The 19,868-nt window shown below is 40.4% G+C and overlaps 2 protein-coding genes across 6 annotated transcripts in view; one reads left to right on the forward strand and one right to left on the reverse strand.

Annotated features, from left to right (window-relative positions):
• rgl2 (ral guanine nucleotide dissociation stimulator-like 2) overlaps nt 1-8,251 on the forward strand; it is a 30,703-nt gene extending 22,452 nt beyond the window's left edge. For all 3 annotated transcript variants that reach the window (XM_071468679.1, XM_071468680.1, XM_071468681.1), the window contains 9 exons: nt 1,433-1,492; nt 2,611-2,697; nt 2,802-2,834; nt 3,292-3,413; nt 3,520-3,606; nt 4,461-4,554; nt 4,753-4,977; nt 5,216-5,330; nt 6,128-8,251. In XM_071468679.1, the coding sequence (XP_071324780.1) occupies nt 1,433-1,492; nt 2,611-2,697; nt 2,802-2,834; nt 3,292-3,413; nt 3,520-3,606; nt 4,461-4,554; nt 4,753-4,977; nt 5,216-5,330; nt 6,128-6,309 (1,005 nt within the window). In that variant the 3' untranslated portion in view covers nt 6,310-8,251. The remainder of the gene's footprint in view (nt 1-1,432; nt 1,493-2,610; nt 2,698-2,801; nt 2,835-3,291; nt 3,414-3,519; nt 3,607-4,460; nt 4,555-4,752; nt 4,978-5,215; nt 5,331-6,127) is intronic.
• A 198-nt stretch (nt 8,252-8,449) lies between these two features.
• On the reverse strand, nt 8,450-19,493 carry dnase2 (deoxyribonuclease II, lysosomal). Of its 3 annotated transcripts, none has more exons than XM_071468683.1 (7): nt 19,337-19,493; nt 17,961-18,058; nt 17,592-17,763; nt 15,072-15,174; nt 13,746-13,910; nt 10,768-10,986; nt 8,450-10,530 (listed from the first exon to the last, which is right to left on the reverse strand). In XM_071468683.1, the coding sequence occupies exons 1-7, from the start codon at nt 19,361-19,363 to the stop codon at nt 10,157-10,159; spliced, it is 1,158 nt and encodes a 385-aa protein (XP_071324784.1). In that variant the 5' UTR covers nt 19,364-19,493; the 3' UTR covers nt 8,450-10,156. The 3 variants fall into 3 exon arrangements, with proteins under 3 accessions (XP_071324784.1, XP_071324783.1, XP_071324785.1); XM_071468682.1 differs by having other exon boundaries at nt 9,062-10,530; nt 19,331-19,470; XM_071468684.1 differs by lacking the exon at nt 17,961-18,058 and having other exon boundaries at nt 9,062-10,530; nt 19,337-19,479.
• Between the last annotated feature and the right edge of the window lie 375 nt (nt 19,494-19,868).

Consider the following 19,868-nt stretch of genomic DNA (forward strand, 5'->3'; position numbering starts at 1 on the left):
CTACCAGCACGGTCAAAAACAACATGCGCGCTGCAAGCTTGCAGAGGTGGCTGTTGACATCTCACATTCTGGTGACTAGCATCTCATAATTTGAACTGCAGTGTGAGACATTAATGTGCCTGTCAAGTGCCACAACTGGTCCACGTTTTTGGCTTCAGACTGTCAAGCCTTATCCTCAGCAGAAAACAACATTCACTGTTAGAGATTTAGGGCCAGAAACCAGTCTAATCTGGTTGAGTACAACTGCCCTTATTCTGTCAACACTTTCACTTCAGTGTCAGACACCCATCTGAAGAAGTACATTATATTTAGTTTGCACTATGTCAGAGAGTTGGGGAAATTGGCAGGATTAGCTGTGTTTTGATTTGCTCTAATGGTGCAGTGCAAGCATCAATACCTTTGCATTAGCTGCGATTTTACCCATGATACCCTCTAAGGAATTCATCCAAACATTTGCTTTCATTTTGAAAGCTTCACTCTGAGCTTTGATGCCAGAAAAACACCACCGCCTTCTGTTGGCCTTTGATTTCTTCAGCACAAGTACTCGCTTCCCTTCATCTCACTGCGTGTCTTAAAATGACTACGACTAGCAGACAGGATGTAAGATGAATGATTCAGACTAATAAAAGACTAATAAAAGTTAGAAGAAAAGAAAATTTTCACCACTGTCACTGGAGCATTTCACACTGCAATAACACATGTTTGTGACAGGCTGTGTCTTGGCTAATGGATGTCAAGCTATCATGAAAGATCTGTCGAGTGAGCAGTGTTGAAGGGTACTATTAGGAATGCTATAAAAATTAATAAAAAATTATTCACGTTCTTATTAGTTGTCATGACAGAATTGGGTTATCTGGTTTAACGGTACATTTTTTGTAATTGGTATTTTTTACAATGTGATTGCATTTCTATTTTTTATCACCTTGGGCTTGTGAAGCGTTGCAAATAGCTAAATGCTTTGTGTCACATATTTATTCGTGAATATTCTATGTCCCAGTAAAATTTCTCTATGATGTACAAATACATGAAGAATTACATTGAAAGTGACATTATCAACCGAATGACGTATCTTGACCGTATGACCATCACATATTTGACTGTCATCAGGTGGCCGTCACACACAGAACCAAATGAATGACAATGTTGATCTGTATCTGCTGGATGTGTAAATGAGCAAATGTTTGCTAACATGTTCACCACATCGACATGATAATATATCATTATTGTGTTTACAGTTTGTTTCCACTGCCTCCAAGTGCAAGTTTGAAGCCACTTTATGTGCAGCTTGGAAACCTATTATCTATGTTGGCTTAAAGGAGTTTCACAGCCCAAAGTCAGCAAACACTGGCAAACTCCATGTTACTATGAAGATCAATTGCTGTTTTCAAGGTCAGGAATAAAGGGCAGACTTTCCCTTGCTTTTGTCTTGCAGGAGGGCACGTCGAAGTTTGCCAACATTGACAACAGACTCAACAACAAACATCTTAATAAGGTAAGCAGAGTGGAAACGGAGACTTATAATGGAGGTTTAGCTTCCACGGAGGCCGGCTTGTTTGTGGAAGGGTTGAACATTTGGGTTACAGATAATGATCTCCCTTAACAACCACCTGAAAACCGAAGACAGGTGTACAAGTTTGCACTCAGGTGTAAAAGGTTGTAATCGTACAAATATGTCTCTTGAAAGGCTCAAATATGCCACATTCATAGATTTACATTTGTAAATTGTTCTCACTGGAGTGTCAAATCATTTAGGGGTTACATCACCGAGACATTTCAGATAGTTTCTGTCACAGAGGAGCAAATTAAAACGACCTCAGCATTTGTTGCAGAGGCGAAACCTCAGATCTTCAGGCACATGGGAAAAAGAAAAAAATTCATAAACTTAACAGCTCATGTTTGGTGTGAATACCAAACATTGTAGCCTGAAGGACTGTACACCCCCACAGGCCTTTAGGGAGACCTTGGAAAATTCAAAAATGATGTAAGACTCTGCAAAAGTGTCGTTAGTATTGTAAAAGTTAGGGGACAGAGATATGGTATAATGTCTGTAGAAAAATGATCTGTTAGGGCTTACAGAGGAGCGGACCTGACACGAGTTGTATTTTATATACAGTATAGTACATGTTCACAGGAGTAGTATAGTGTCACAACATGTTTTTTTGACTTAAAAGCACATTAATGAAAAGCTCTGTGGCTTTGCTGCAAGATTAATATCGGATTACATCCTAAAAGTACTTGAAAATAGTGTTTTCCTACAAAAAGCTACATTCAAATGCTGATACAGATGTCAGTGCTGCTAAGCAGGGGGTGTATCAGTGGTTTGATGGAGGGTTGTAAGAGGGATCGACCAGCATGCAGCAACGAAGTGGAACAGAGAGCTGTCGCCTGTCTCTCTCTCTCTCTCTCTCTCTCTCTGTGTGTGTGTGTGTGTGTGTGTGTGTGTGTGTGTGTGTGTGTGTGTGTGTGATGTGCTGAATCCTGGGCCATCGTTTGAAAAATAGCTGCAGGCAGCTGCTCTGAAATGCCTGACTGTGAGGGCTTTTTACGATGTGGATAGAAATCTCTGGGGAACTGATGAAACACTTTTTTTTCCTTTTTGTCTCAACACAGTCCCATGCCCAGGGCACCGTGCCCTACCTGGGAATCTTCCTCACAGACCTCACCATGCTGGACACAGCTGTCAAAGACAGGCTGGATGTAAGTTCATCTCATATCTATCAAGGGGAAACATGGTCAGAGCCCCTGGAAGTTGCTCAGTGTTTTACAATTATCGGACTTACAACCTGTCACTTCCTTTGCAGAATGGCTACATCAACTTTGACAAAAGGAGAAGGGTGAGTGTTGCAATACATTTTACTTTGAAAGATGAAAGGTTAGAAGTTGAATACATTATCTGCTCTAGTGCTCCTGAAGTAAGTATGTCCTTAAACTTTGCTGATGATCTGATAATGAACAGGTGAAGCAGCAAAATAAGCTTCACTTTCTGCAGCATTAACAGGCTCCAAGTAGTAAGGAGTCTGACAGTAAGAATTGGAGCACCCTGACAAAAACCCTGTGACCCTGAGATAATAGGAGCTACAGTAAGAAGAGAGATAGGAAGGATAGTTTTCAAGATAAGAGCGTATTAGAGTGAGCAGAGGTAACAGAATATCTGAAGGAGGAAATGATTAAGTGGAAGGTGCTGTGAAGTGTGAGATGGGGAAAAAAGACGTTGCACAGTAATATCAGATCAGTCAACATGGTTTTTTATTTATTATGAAACTTTGTGGTGATACGATTCTTTGTTAACAGGAATTTGAGGTTTTAGCTCAAATCCGGCTCCTGCAGTCTTCCTGCAAAAATTGTGTTTTCAGCGCTGACGAGTCCTTCATACAGTGGTATCACAGCGTACCCACACTCACAGAGGAGGAAAGGTGAGCACATGAGTTTGGTTCAACGCATTCATCCTTTTATTTTAAAAACATTTTCTGTATTTGTTTGAAGATGCCTACCTTCTGTTTGTGACGCTCTCTGTCACAGTTACAGACTGTCCAATGAAATCGAAGCACCCAGTGAGCCAAGCCCCCGTGGCCTTACTCCGACAGTCATCATCACACAGTGCCCAGAGTAAGCCATGCCGAGTGCTCTCACACACACATGAACGCAAACTATAAATCATATGTTACCACAGAGGGCCCCACAGTTCATACAGTAGGATCTTGGTTGGTTTTGACAGACTCTTGACATTCATGATAAGCTGCTCCAGCAATTTTACACACAAAATGTAATTTACACGTCACATAGAGGACTATACAGAGCGTGAAATCAGGTGTGTGATGTATTCTGTGGCTCTGAAGGAGCTTCCGGCTTCAAATTTTTAAGAGCTCCTGTGTCTAATGACAGGCAGTGCTGCGTTGTAGTGGTAGTGTGACACCATACTAAGTCAGGATATACTGGCTTCTGCTGAATCATTTTTTACCATTTCCTCTTATGTCTCCCACCTTGATAGTAGCAGAATGAAAAAATCACTGAAATGCTTGAAGTATTTGTTGAGCAAAATACTTGATGATAGATAAAACATTTAAGTCATCAAGAAAAAAATCATCAAAGAACAATACTCATAGTGAACAGCCATGCTAGTGGCTCTGTGAGTCTGTGCTGTGGCAGTGCTAACATCAGCATTTCACCACATGACTTCCATGTGACTTCATCACGTTAGCATAAATGTGAAGCTGGACTGATTTCCTCTGTTTCATATCGTTTAAACTGAATGTCTTCAGTTGGACTGTTTTTCACATGAAACAAGGCATTTGAAAACATCACCTTGGGCCCTGAGAAATGTTGTTTTGCATATTTGCCGACATTTTATAAACTAGTTATTAACAGGAAAAAGCTATTGGATTAAATGTGATGAATAATGACAACATTCATTATTTTAATCCCTAATTTGAATGTGTTTGTGCGTTTTCGTGTGTTGACAGCCTGAGCACGTCCCGGACCAGCCTGGCTGGTGACAGTGACAGCCTCTTTGACTTCCCCTCACCTGTAAATAACCTGCTACACAAACTCACAAAGGTAATATACTGTTTCTCATACGTTCAGGCCAACTGTGCATTTATTTTAGCCTGTTTCAAAGACACTGAAGGGAGAAGTTACTTTTTTTGGCTTTTGTCTGAATCTGCATGACAGTGCTGTGCTCTACTTGGTCACTATTCCAGAAAAACACTCATGTCCTTGGTTATTAGCAGTAACGTCACTTTTCTTCTATTGTAGCATATGAGATCTCCATCTGTGTCCTGTCTGGATGTCGACACATCCCCTCCTACCAATGACTCCACCCCCGCCACACTGACTCCAACCACTCCCACAAAGTCACACCGCCGATCGGCCTCCTGCGGCAACAACCCCCCCAATAACCTCCAAGGGTCCGGGCCCGACATGCGAATCATCAGGATACGGATGGACCTGCAGGATGGGAACCTATACCGAAGCATACTGGTAGTGATTCAGACTGTTTGATTCTAATTTACAGCAGCAGCCATGACATTGTCAAAAAATGCTCCGTCCCAAATTATCTGTGACACGCTGCACTTAAAGCTTCACTGCCTCTTATCTGCAAGGAGCCCATAATGATAGTCATCAGAATCAGATCCTCGGGATACAATGGACCTAGGATATCATTACTGCAAATCAAGCTGTCCTAGTGTCATTGTTGCTCTCCTCTCTCTCCCCTCAGGTTACGAGCAATGATAAGACCCCCACTGTGATCAGCTCTGCCTTAGAAAAGCACAATCAGGACCCGAAGCAGGCGTCCAAATATGAGCTGATCCAACTTCTGCCTGAAGGAAAAGGTAAAGCTCTACAGCATTTCCACTGTAGAGAAAGAAGAACTAATCCGTGCTTCCCTTAACACTGTAAAAAAAAAAAACACCTGTTGGAAATTTACATTGTGCTTCTGGACCAGTTTTATGTTCTAAAAATGGAATAAAATATTATCTCAAGGTTTTGATTAAAAAATGTGGTTAACATCAGGTTTTAGTGTAGCACAGACTTCTGACTTTTAACAGTCATACAGAGAGGAAATTATTACAATTCTGGTTGAGGTTGTTGAATGTGTGGCTACTCTTTGGTGCAGAAAGTCCCTCGGTGTGTAAAAAATGTGTTTTGCTTATTGTCACTTCACTTGCATGTTTGACCTTCACTGTGCATCTGTTCACGTTCACCTGTTGAAGGAGAAGAGTCTCCGTGCTCACCTTTCATCTGACTTTAAGAGGTGTAGACACAGAATGAGACACAGCTACAGCTGTTTTTTTGTAGTTTTTGTAATCATTGTCCAGTATGCAACTTATATAAGTGTGACGTGGAAACTGGAGTGAGGAGACAGTTTGTGTCTTTATAGGACAGCAACAGTAGAAATATGACAATAGATGAGGGGGGAAGAGAGAGAGAGAAGGAAGGAAGGAAGGAAGGAAGGACATGCATTCCCCACCTAGACGTGATCAGGATATGTTGTGGCTCATGATTGGTGCCTTGACCTCTCGGTCACCAGGGCAACCCCATGCATCGTCACTCTTAGAGAACTGATTGTATCAGTGCAGCAGCCTATCAGAAGCTCTATTTAATTGTGTGTGTTTGTCTCTTAACGCAGAACTGGTCATCCCTGCTACAGGAAACGTCTTCTACGCTATGACATCATCTAGTGTTGATTTCCTGTTGAGAAGGAAAGGTGGGAACACTCCTCTTGGCTCACAGCCGATCAGCACAGAGACGAGCGCCACGTTCCCTCGAATCAAGGCCAAGGGGAGGAGACTGGTCCGGACTCTGTTTTGACATCAGATTTTCCTTGACTTTATCCACAGCACAGTGACATTTTTCTCGTAGTCCTGACATGAATGCAGGGCGACCTCTCACAGATAGTAAATGTGGCCTTCTCTGTGCAAAACAAAAATCTGCATATGCCTTTACCCCGATGCTCCTACAAAAGCTGGTTCTACCAAAACATCACGACCACGTTTTCAGACATTTCAGACCTCCTGCTGCCCTTCTGTGTTCACCAGAGCCGTCTGCTGCTAGAGAACAGTGTCAGTTTTTCACTTTTTCCAAACAATATGCATTAATAATTTACACCCAGAGGAAGAGCAATGGAAGCCTTTAACTGAGTGATTTTTGGTGCTGGCTCTCGAGTCCCAGTCAGGTAGCACTTGATCCTTTTTTTTTTTTTTTTTTTTCATTCCAACTCAATGAATAAGATCTGTTTTAATTAGCACCAAGAAATCCCTTGTTGTTGTGTGCCTCAGCTGTGAGTGACGTTTCCAAATGTAAAAACATTTAATTGGTCAGGACGTGTTTTCGGTGATCACCCATGAGGCCGTCGAAGGATTCAAGACTGTTCATAATGAAATCTGAAGGCACGGAGCCTGTCAGGTGTGGTCCTGCTAAACAGCACACATCAGGAAGACACGTGGATGGAAGAAGATGCAGTGCAAGTGCATCACTGTAGCACACTGGAGCCTGTCTTATGAGATATATATGTTTTGTATATATTTATATATTTTGTACGTTTGCGTGATGTCAACATTGTGTTTACACTGGCAAGGAGCTCTATGTCCATACGTCAAGTAACAAATTCATCAAGGAAAAATGCATCAAATACCTGCAGATTCCACTTTAAACAGGCCAGCACAGTGTCACAGTGAATATTTCAGATACGACTCAAGCAGATGTTAATTTCAGCTCAAACTTTAAGATGCATCAACCAATATTTTTCTACTAACATCAACTCTGCAGCTTCAGTGAGATTTTTAGCTTGCTTTGGCTAATTGGTTTGGTTTTACAGCCCAGAAATGTACCTTATGATTCACTGTCACAGCTGCGGTCAACAGCTCTTCCAGCAGCGGCTGCTTTCAGCAAAATAATAAATAGAAATCTAGCAAAACAGACAGTGACAAAGTCAAACATCTAGCTGCCAAAGCGCCAGATATTTTTCTCAAAGGGTGCTAGAGACCAAACTAGAACTAAGAGGAGCGTGATATGGACAGACACACGACCCCAAATACTCCAGATGTGTAGGCAGCTGTTAGCCAAAACAACTCAATAAGGCAGTAATATGTTGCACAGCTCATTTAGGTGTATTTCTGTCCCCTGGTGGCCAAAAAGTCGTTACTGCAGCTTTAAAAAAACACAACTAGCAGTTCTTTCAAACCTTGTGGCTTTGCTTCAGTTTATGACTGTAGTACTAAAACCATAAAGACAACAATAAGCAGAATAAATTACATTAGGTTTAAGGTTTTCCAGGTCTGAAATTCTCAATAGAGCATAAGCTAAAATTCATTTATGCAGACTTTCACAGCAGCTCAGCAGGATACATCTTCACTGCTGTTCACATTCAGCACGAAGACTCAGCTCTGATTTCATGGGTAGGTTTGAAACACACAACCTCAACTTTGACACAAGTCTTGTGACCTCTGGTTGTCGCACTCCCTGCTCAGTGCTGGTGAGGCCCCCTCGTCGGCCGAGGCACGAGCGTGGCTGGACCAGGGAGAGGATTCTGGGTAATAAAAGATGACGTGTGCTGGCGTAATGCTATGCTGCTGATTGTTTTAGTGCCTTCTCTAAAGGGTGCTCACCTTTCCCATGTTTGCATTAGAATGTATACAGGATACATGGAGGATATGCAGCCGCCTCCAGTGCTGTGTAGTCTCACATCAAAGCTCTTTATGCACTACATACAGGATGTCCTATTTTTGTGGTAATAAATTTACTTTTATATGAATTTCATTGCTTTTGATTGATGTGCTGCAACATATTTCAGGTTCAGTACAGACGTATTTTCCATGCTGCTGAGTATCCCATCAAAAGAATTAAAACTGTCTCCACATGTCAAATTCTGACATTTCTATTTTTCTCATGGAAAAGGAAACAAAGCAAGGTGAAGCTACATCAGCTACAAAAAAAGAAAAAAAAAAACACCTTTGTTTTAGTCTTTTTATTCAGATTCAAGACAGCCAGCATCTTCATCTTCAAGCGAAATCAAGGTCAGAATGAATGCATGTGGAACGGGACATAACAAAAAACATTTCTGGATATGTCAGAAAAGCACATATACACAGACACTCATTCAAACCCAGTAAACAATACAAACATTCATTAACACAAAGTATTAAAGCATTTCTCACACTTTAATGTTGTCAGTGTCTGATTTGATATTGTCAGTAAAATGTGTGCATGTGCTAAATGTTACATAGTGCATTGTTCATAAATTTAAAATCCCATAAAATCCATTTTCCTACAAGCTCTCCCCCGAGAACAAGCCCACAAACCAGCTAATGTTGATTTAAACAGAAAAAGTCAGTTAATAAAGCTGCGCTCATCCAGTTTGCAACACAGTCTCCTCAGTTTGAGTTAAAACAGTACCCCGCAGCTGAAAAGACACTCGAACCAATGCTTCCATTTAAGGTGGCGCGGGTATTTTAAAATGAACATCATATTTCCCACAAACCCCTCTGCTTCCCATCTAATCTGACTACTTGTGCCTTAAAGGCCATAAAGATGTTTTCTCGATCAGGCTCTTATTGTAGTAATGGAGTCCTACATGAACACACCATTTTCTGGTTTTTGGATCAGTTTTGCTTCCTTTTTTTTTTTTTTTTTTAAATCTTAGTTAGAAAGGCGTTGTGTCATATATGACTACACACCAACTTTAGCAACGTTAATTTTAAATTCTGATGTCAGTTGGTGGGTCAAGTCTACTCAAACCACACACACAGTCCTGATGAAGCCGTTTTTGAGTGTTTAACTCTTAATGAATAATACCTAAATCACTTTCAGTCATGAATATCTAATGTTATAGAGACATGAGCAGCCAATCTTAATTCAAGCAACTTTTTTTCTTGCAGCATCTTGTGCAAAATGCAGTGTAATCGAGAGCTGAAGTGAAAGAGTAACTTCCAACTTCTGCTCCAGAAGTAAGAAAACCTCATTCAAAGACATCTGTAACTACACTAATGACTAAAACTGCAGCTTTGGAGCATGGCCTTTCTCAACAGCATGTTGTGTGGCTTGGTTTGTGTGTGTTTAGATAAGGACGGAAGTAAAAAAAAAAAAAAAAAAAAAGATCTTGCACCAATTACAATTTGAAGAGAGCATCGGATACGAAACCAACTAATGATGATGATGATGATGATGCAAAGTACAGAGTAGTTTCTTTTATGGCAGCTGTTATGCTCACAAAGTGATCATTGTTTAACTTTGTTAAAATCCCAAAGGTTTCATTTTCTTATGCCAACGCTGTAGTGGAGCTGATTTGTTTTGGGAACTAAATCCCAGGAACATGTTTCATTTTTCACAAAGACCAGTGAAGGAGACGCTGAACGAGGGACCGCACTGAGTTACAGAAGCAAGTGGAGCTGAGGTTAGTCTGGAAATGAAATCATGATTTCAGATCTCCATATAATTAAAGGGAATTGATTGTGTCATCTCAAGCTATCACAAAAGTACATAATTGTAAATAAAGATCATATGAATTTTAAGATGGTAGATATGAGTCATTTCACTAAACACTAACAGAAATATATACATTGTACAAAATGTTATAATATTTCTCTTAAAAATCTACATGAAATGCAGCATTTTGACCCTTTACTCAAACCCAGCTGTGCCATCTGGCTGCAGCCGGTCATCAACACTGGGTGGTTCCTCCTCCACAAGCCTCACACTGTAACGCTGCCGTCCGGTAAGCCTTCCACACCACCGGGTCCTGCAGACACACCGTGCCTCCCCCTCGCTTCTCCTCCGCCTCGTTCCGGTTTATATCTCCCACACACACCCACCCTCCTCCTCTGACCCCCTTCGCGGCTGCCTTGGGGCTGACAGCCCACTTGGAGTGGTCCTGGCTGGCTTTGAAAGTGAACGTCTGCCCCGGGTTGATGAGCGTGATGTCCAGGACCTTCCAGCCCAGCGAGCAGTCAGAGGGGAGGATGCCTGTGGAGCGAACCCAGAACTGGACCAGGAGGTCTGACTGGAGGGCCGGGGCCACCCAGGAGTGGTAGAGGTCTGACGAAGCAGAGGATGGGTTAGAACATGTTTTTAATGTTTTTACTTCAGCATGTTGTTAAATTATATGATTTTAGGTCAAATAAAAAGTGTGAAAAGTGATTATCACTAATGTATTTGAGTATCACAGGTTAGAACCTGCCATGCTCACATATATACCAGAAAAAAAAAGTAAATGTGAAGGCAAACAGTGGCCAGAACAAACTTTAAACTACTTATATTTCTCCAAAGTCATACCATTGTCAAAAGAAGATCCTTTGGCAAAGCTGATAAAGTTGGTTCCATCCTTTGAGGTCAAAGTCACACTGCGATTGGATACAGTTTTGGCATTTGGAAAGATGTGACCGGACAGATGTTTTTTCTCACAGACGGCAGCCAGCGCAGGCACCAGGGACGCCAAGGACTTGGGGACATCACAATCGTACACATTAGGCTGATTGATCTGCAGCTGCTCTCCTGCGGTGCAAAACAAATTAGATTTAGGGCGAGCGCTGCTAACGGGACTCCAGGATCAGAGTTTGTTTAGTCCAGACACTGAGCGACACTGTCTTGGTCACATTGGTGTGAAGGAACAACCTGCACTGCAACAGATGAGAGACAGATGATAAAGGGATACAAACACACCTTACCGTTTGTGTGTGTCTTGGGTTTTTTTTCCTTATATGTAATTTTTCCTCCTTGTTTACAACCTTTCTTATTTATATTGTGTATTTGTATATTATAGTATAAGGACATATTTTTACATTTTATGTTTATATTTATATTTATATTTTTTCTTTATCTTTACCTTGATAATCTTATGTTACTCTCAATTCTTTGCGGTTACATTTCTGTTCTTGAGAAGGCATTAATAAAACAACACAAAAGTGTGTAACGATATCCAAGTTGTTCCTTTATTGGTCTGTTTTGTTCGAAAAAAAAAACAGACCAATGCACAACTTCTGGTTGTCAGTAACAACACTTTAGACTTAACCTCAACACATTATGCACTTCAGCTGCTTACTGAGCTCCATTAGGGCTGCAACTGATGATCGCATTCATTATTAATTAATCAATCCATTATTTTCTAATTAATTGATTCATTATTTATTCAACAGAATGTCAGCAATTAGTGAATAATGTCCATCACAATTTCCCTGAGCCCCCAGTGATGTCTTCAAATAGCTTGTTTTGTCCAACCAACAGTCCAAACCTCAAGTATATTTAATTCAAATTCATATGAAACTGAGAAAAGCAGCAAATCATCAAATTTGAGAAGGCGGAGCCAGAGAAGGTTTGTCATATGTAGCCCTGATCGCTGGATGGATTGTGGTGAAATGTTGCGCAGACATTCATGATGGACAAGCAAATGTCAACAAATGGTCCTTTCACTTCTCCCTTCCTGACGCGGTTTTGGTTGTGAATAAAATGCCTCAACAACTCTCGGGTGGATTTCCATGAAATGTGGTTCACACGGTCACGTCGCCCTTCAGACTCGTTGTCATAACATTGATATTCCTATTACTTTTCATTACACCTGATAAATGACTTTGAATGATTCACTGATTGAGCTGATGATTAGGTTTATGTCAGCTGACTGATCAGTCGATCTGTTTGGCCTTGAGGGCTGCAACTGTTAGACAAAACACAGGCGAATAAAAACTGCATTTTTTTCAGCAGAGGGCTAATGTAAGGTAGACAGCAAATATTCATCAGAATGATAAAATCAAAATTTCTTTTCATTTTCTAACAACTTCTGGACACTTGACTCCAACAATAGTGTGGAATCGTTGCTTTGTTATTAATTTGCATTGTGCTGAGTGACTTGTAGCATTTCTGTGTGTGGTTTTGTTGTCTGAATTTGCAGCGTGTTCCCGTATTTGGTTGTATTTTCTCACTTTGCAGCATTTTGGTTTTTCTGTGCATGATTTGTTAATTTGATGCTGTTTCTTCTATTTGTGTGTGTTTTTTCTGAGGTTGCAGTGTGTTGCGCTTTCAGGGCCACCGTATTCATCAGTACTAAATCTATACATTAAAGATGAGTAGTTATGCTAATCAAATCCATGATTAGGCTAATTAAATCATAAATGAGCAAATATTTCTGACAAGGTGGACAGGTTGTATTTATGAACACCGTGTGAAAAACTTAGCAGTGTTCAGGCTCAGTTTCGCTTCATTAATGTGCAAATCCATGCTGCAAGGTGTTGAAACGTGACAAGGCTGTGATCACCTTCTGCTGTCTGACACAACATTCATACGCTGCGCGGCCACGTCACCCCGGACACCGTCGCACTCTCAACGTCCCAGCTGGAGAGGCGAGAATCTGATGAAACAAATGCCTGCTGCAGTGCGAGGGCCAATATCTCTATGGTTACAAACCTCAATCTAATTACATTACCCCAAGCACTGCCTTAGCAACTGTGCCAACTGCTGTGTCTGCCAGGGAACTGCAGAGGCAGCACAGTGACATGATGATGACACGTGTTTACGCTGATTATCTTGGTTAGGGATTGTTGCTGTTGCTGTTGTGTCGGTACCTGACTGGATTGTTAAGTAGTGGGTGATGACGAGACAATAATGACTAAAGAAATCCCTCTCAAAATGAGACAGCCCTTGTTATAAATAATGTAACACCTACACTGACAGCACAGTTGGTGATTCAATACCAAGTGTGTCCAGTATTAAGGTTTGACAGAGGCAGAAATGTAGAATATTTTTATACTTAAGCCTTGGAAACTGTGTCTACATCCTCATAGGAAACTGAAACTTAACAGAACTTTTAACTCTTAAGATATATTATATATCATGACAGGTTTTAGAGACAGTGTGTTAGGAGGTTAAATAAAAAGGCCTAATACAGGAGCAAAACAAAATATCAGCTTACTCTTATTTATAATCTTATAGACGAACCAGCAGCACTTTAGAGGCTGTAGCAACTGGAATTTTTAATATGCTGCACAAAAAAATGACCCATTTTTCCAACAATACAGAGAGGAATTTAAAAATGAACTCTTCAGTTCCTTGTTAATTAAAGCACACTGAGTCAGAGCAATATAAATGTAATAGCAGACATGAGGCAGAGTATGAATCTTCATTAGCTGCCTGGTCGTTCTCTCCACAACTCACATAGCTGTAATGTGATAACACCACCCATTTAAACTTCCTCATAATATGCTGACTGAGTTTGTATAACAACTCTGTGCTAAAAGGGCCACATGGCAGGACTCGAGTCTTACCAATGGTCTGGAATCGATCGAGCGGGTAAGTAACGCAGATGAAGTTTTGTCCGTTGGTCACACCGCTGCTGGGGTAATAATACTCTCCTGCCTGTCGTACCGGGGGGAAGCGAGGGGTGCTGTGGACCAACCAGAAGCCCTGATTTTTATCCAGGAGCACAACACCTGAGGAGCAGAGATATCAAAAATGTCAGCAAATTCATGTCAAGTACTTTGTTAAGTAATATCTGAAAGTACGGCACAAACAATTTAGGATAAAAGAAAAGAAAAACAGACGACAAATGGTTATTACTCGCAGCAAAACCGTACAGTCCACACAGCACAAAAACTTTCTATAAACTGAAAAGGTTCAGGCTGAAGCTACAGCTTTTTGTGTCTATGACATGCCAGTGCCAACATGTCATTCTGATCATACATTTTATATTCATAAACGCATTATTCTTTAAGAATAATATAATAATACATTTTATTGTTTTTTTTTAACTTACAAAGTGTGCTACTCACTACAGCTGCTCCACAAATCCACCACTTCAACAGAAATAGTGATTATTTTTTTTACATTAGTCCTGATCCTTTCTTTCTTACGCATGCATATACCTCTTCAGTTATTGTGGCTGTCTCTCATTTTATACAACATACTAGATTTGTGCTGTTATAAAATCTACCAAGTAGTTTCAATAGTTTTGATAACATCTCTTGTGGCACGCATCTTAAGTATAAAAACTGAATTTCCATTTATTTTATATTTATATTTTCCCCATCCTTGAGTAAATAATATATGGTCAACAATACACTCCAGTTGCCTGCATCGGTTATAATCTATTATTATTATAAATCAGGACTATTGCTGGTTTACTTTTGCAGGCACTTAAACGCTTTTTTTTTTTCATTCTTTTATTTTGAAATGTCACCTCCCTCCTTCAAGAAGTTCAGAAGTTTCTTCACATGTGACAATAAAGGACATAAGAACTGTGTTATTTAGCCTACCCCCATTGATATAAATGGGCTGGACAAAATAACAGAAACACTTGTCAGTGTAACACGTTACAGTTCAACAGCAAAACGATCACACCGTTGAATCAACACATCTCTACATCACTTTAAACAAAAACTGAATCTTATGACAGTGGGTTTAATCCAGGACTGTTGTACATTAATTTGTATAATGAAGCATGATTTAAGAAATACTTAATCATATACTATATTACAATAGACTGACATTTCATACACTGTTGTCCATATTTGCTTATTTGGACTACTAAGTCAAATCTTTCACAGCCTTTCTAGGGTAGAGGAGTATTAGAGCTGGACTGTTCTGGTGTTCACCTTTCGTGTGCCCCCCTCCGCTTCCACTGTTGTCAACCCATCTGTCACCAAAGTCCTCAGGTGGCCTCTGGTCATTGTACAGGATGTACGCTACTTCTGTGTTCTGTGAGGAGGGCAGAGTTTTGTTATTTTTTGTTCTATAGTTGTTGTCATATTTGCATACATGCTAAACACAAAAAACTCCAGAATAACCACATTTAAGCTGAAACTTAAAATGAAACTGCAGAACATTGATAAGTTAAGGTGTAAATTCCTGTTTGTGTTTTGTATGTAGGAATCAGGTGAAAATGATGTGTTAGGATTCCCACAGGTGCAGTGAGACAAACAGGCTAACTGCATATAAACTGAAAAGTACATTTTCAGTTCTCATTCTCAGTTTCTTCTGCTGATCTAATAATGACAAGTGGCATTCACAGAAAAAAAGGGATTCCATGCATTTAATAAGTCTGTCTATGAAGTGAGAAGTCATAAGACTGCAGTGAAAAAGCAGAAGCTGGCAAAAATAAATTGCATCTGCTTTTGGTATTTTTCTTCTTTTCTGTGTTTACTGCTGATGTTGCTTAGGTAAACACCACTTTATGGCTAAAGCTAAAGGGAATCCAAAGAAATACCCAAATATCACGACTAAAGTGAAGGCAAAGAAATCTAATTTTATTTTTAAAACTTTGATTCATATACATGATACAGGGGTTGGACAATGAAACTCAAACGCCTGATTTTAGACCACAATAATTCATTAGTATGGTGTAGGGCAGGAGTGTCAAACTGATCCATAAAGGGGCCGTGTGGCTGCAGGTTTTCACCCCAACCATGCAGCAGCACACCTGACTTGGCTCATTCAATCAACTCAACTGAACTGTCTTCACACAGTCCAAAGCTTGCAGCCACACCCACCCTTGATTATAGGGTGTGGCTCAGTTCAGCTCAGCTGAGTTGAGTTGATTGATTGAGTCAAGTCAGGTGTGCTGCTGCATGGTTGGGGTGAAAACCCTTTATGGATCAGTTTGACAGCCCTGGTGTTGGGGCTCCTTTTGCGGCCAATACAGCATCAATTCGTCTTGGGAATGACAGATACAAGTCCTGCACAGTGGCCAGAGGGATTTTGAGCCATTCTTCTTGCAGAATAGTGGCCAGGTCACTACGTGATGCTGGTGGAGGAAAACGTTTCCTGACTCGCTCCTCCAAAACACCCCAAACTGGCTCAATAATATTTAGATCTGGTGACTGTGCAGGCCATGGGAGATGTTCAACTTCACTTTCATGTTCATCAAACCACTCTGTCACCAGTCTTGCTGTGTGTATTGGTGCATTATCATCCTGATACATGGCACAGCCTTCAGGATGCAATGTTTGAACCATTGGGTGTACATGGTCCTCCAGAATGGTTCGGTAGTCCTTGGCAGTGACGCGCCCATCTAGCACAAGTATTGGGCCAAGGGAATGCCATGATATTGCAGCCCAAACCATCACTGATCCACCCCCATGCTTCACTCTGGGCATGCAACAGTCTGGGTGGTACGCTTCTTTGGGGCTTCTCCACACCGTAACTCTCTGGGATGTGGGAAAGACAGTGAAGGTGGACTCATCAGAGAACAATACATGTTTCACATTGTCCACAGCCCAAGATTTGCGCTGCTGGCACCATTGAAACCGACGTTTGGCATTGGCACGAGTGACCAAAGGTTTGGCTATAGCAGCCCGGCCGTGTATATTGACCCTGTGGAGCTCCTGACGGACAGTTTTGGTGGAAACAGAAGAGTTGAGGTGCACATTTAATTCTGCAGTGAGTTGGGCAGCTGTGGTTTTATGTTTTTTGGATACAATCCGGGTTAGCACCCGGACATCCCTTTCAGACAGCTTCCTCTTGCGTCCACAGTTACTCCTGTTGGATGTGGTTCGTCCTTCTTGGTGGTATGCTGACATTACCCTGGATACCGTGGTTTTTGATACATCACAAAGACTTGCTGTCTTGGTCACAGATGCGCCAGCAAGACATGCACCAACAATTTGTCCTCTTTTGAACTCTGATATGTCACCCATAATGTTGTGTGCATTGCAATATTTTGAGCAAAACGGTGCTATTACTCTGCTAATTGAACCTTCACACTCTGCTGTTACTGGTGCAATGTGCAATCAATGAAGATTGGCCACCAGGCTGATCAAATTTAGCCATGAAACCTCCAACACTAAATTGGCAGGTGTTTCAGTTTCATTGTCCAACCCCTGTAATATCAATTTATAATAACTTTTGGAGTCCTTGATTTCTAAAAGACAATTAACTGAATAAGTCAACTTTTTTTAAAAGAATATCATTATCATTCGTATTTAAAAGTGATGCTAAAACAAAAACAAGTCCCTGGCTCTCAAAAAAAAAAAAAAAAAAAAAAAGAATTTGGCTTGACCATTTCCCATAATCATGCATATATTTATCACATGAATAATAAGGAACTGAAAACTGATCTCAAACTGAAAACAAGACTGAATTTGTTACAGAGAAAAAGACAACAACTAGAACCAGACCTTTCCTTGTGAGTACAGCTGTCCGACTGTCCTGCCCAAGGCTCCTGTGGTGTCGTTCACTGTCCCCTTCCCTTCAGTCCATCCTTCACTCCCTTTGTCTAACAGTAAATACATTTCACCGTTTTCTGGAGATTTGCTGCCATGTTTTTTAGGCAGCTTGTACATATAGAACCTAAATCACAGAAAGACACAGAGAGAAGGACATTTGTGAGCATCTAAACATAAGAACTACAAACTAAACTGATTTTCAAATTATTATGTCAGCTTTATAGGACTTTATAGGACTTATGACACCTATCTGGGTTAAAATAAACCATAAAGTATATATGTAAAAGCTTGTTTTGTCCAGGATTTTTAAAAATAAATTACCAATCAACAGCTACCCCTTGGTCATTGTAGCAGCTGATTGGTGAGGTACCACCTCCTAGTGGCACAAAGGAGATCAGCAGGGAAAGGAACAGAAACATCTAAGAACAAGAGACAGTCTTATATTAATCGTCTACAGTTACAAGGGAACTCAGGACATTAGTATATTAGACACACGTATTTTCAAATCTATCTTTAACAGTTCTGACATTATGTAGATTGAAAGGGTTATCGGTCACTGTAATTATTTCTCCTGTCCGTACTGGCCGCAGAGAGATCCCATCCTAGATCAATTTTAATGTAAGTGAGGATGGACAGAATCTTCACAGTCTCAGTTCTGTGCACAGTGATCGTCCAAGGCTCGGTCTTTTGAGTAACACATTCCCCCCACTGTGTGTTTAAGGAGAGTGTTACTGAGCTACAGTGGAGGGACTGTAACAAAAAGAGGGAACCTGGGACAAAAAAACACTGTTGAAAAGAAAATACCTGCTTTTTTTTGTCTTATTCAGACAGATGAAGCCTCAAATTAATTTCAGCTTAAGTTTGTGGTCATTAAGTAGAGTTTAGATATCGCTCAAGGCTCTAAGACCAGGCAAGACCAACCTGAGCACTATCTGGACTGATCACAACAAGACCTAGGACTCAGTGCCACACACGTGGATAAAGATTGCTTGGCACAGTACAGGGCTAATAGTGGATCAATAACCTTCATCAAGAACTCAATGCAGCTGTGGAAAACAACACTGGAAGCCAACTCAAAGCCAACTCCAAGTACGACAGGTACCAAATAAACTTCACAATCTCTTCAGGAACTTTGCACAAGTCTCTGCGGCTGAAATATGAGCGTTTTTGGTACGATCTCAACAGCTTTAATACTGATCATATATAAAGTTTAACATTACAGAGGGTAAAAGTGAGGACTGTAACTGTAATTAACTTTTACACTTATTTTTGTATCATTAATAGATAAATTAGATAAATGCAGTAGAGTAAAAAGTAAAATGGTTCTGAAGTGTAGTGGAGTAGAAGTAAAAGGCTTAAAGTGGAAGTACTCAAGCAAAGTCAAAGTACCTCAGGAATGTACTTACAGTAGTTTAGTAAATGTGCTCCCAATAGTCCAGTACATACAAACATACATAGATTTTTTTTTTTTTTTTTTTTTAAGAAAAAAACAAATTTTCAGCACTGGATTCAGGAGCAGTGCCTTGCAAAATGAATGAAACTAAATATATACTTAAATATATACTTAAAACATATAAATCACAGTCGATCCTGTTGCTCGTCGCAGACACTGAGTGTTAATAGCTGTGAAAAACCACGACTGGAAAATGAAGTCAGTCGCAGCGCAGGTAAAGTTTCATTTAAACACTTACACCCACCTTCTCAGCGCGTTTGTCCTCATTCATGTCCTCGGCAGATTCTTACGTTGTTCGCAGCATGAGGGTCTATTGTAGTTCCCAGCCCCGTACAAGTTTCATCCTGAGCCACTTCCTTGTTTTGGTCTGGGACTACATGAGCAGGATGAGACAGTGACGTCAGGTGGCAACCGTTGCAAGCTAGCTAACAACGGCAGGCGACATCTCACAGGAACAATAACAACAATTACAATTTAAAACACATAAAAACCTTAATATAAGTATTTTTAACTGCAAGAGTAAACAATGTACGAAGTAATGACCGAGGAGATGTGTGGTTAAACCCATTTTTTTTATTTTTTATGCTCCTGTCTTATCCTTGCTTGAAAGGCCTAGGTTTTAGTCAGGTGGTCAGTGACGTCACCTGGTGAGCGGCGCTGCATAATAATATAATATAATATAATATAGTGTGATATAATATAATATAATATCCATAATATTATATTATATTATATTATATTATATTATATTATATTATATTATATTATATTATATT

Source organism: Trachinotus anak, unplaced genomic scaffold (genome assembly GCF_046630095.1).
Source record: "Trachinotus anak isolate AG129_WGS33_773 ecotype Australia unplaced genomic scaffold, CSIRO_AGI_Tana_v1 ptg000032l, whole genome shotgun sequence".
NCBI classification, from domain to species: domain Eukaryota; kingdom Metazoa; phylum Chordata; class Actinopteri; order Carangiformes; family Carangidae; genus Trachinotus; species Trachinotus anak.

What these genes read in the sequence shown, in the direction of transcription:
- dnase2 (XM_071468682.1), bottom strand. Translation starts at nt 19,363, where the DNA reads ATGAATGAGGACAAACGCGCTGAGAAGGTGGGT. An exon ending in AACGCGCTGAGAAGGTGGGT is followed by an intron (nt 18,059 to 19,330) that starts GTAAGTGTTTAA and finishes TCTTGTTCTTAG; the next exon opens with ATGTTTCTGTTCCTTTCCCT. An exon ending in AGCTGTACTCACAAGGAAAG is followed by an intron (nt 15,175 to 17,591) that starts GTCTGGTTCTAG and finishes CCCTCCTCACAG; the next exon opens with AACACAGAAGTAGCGTACAT.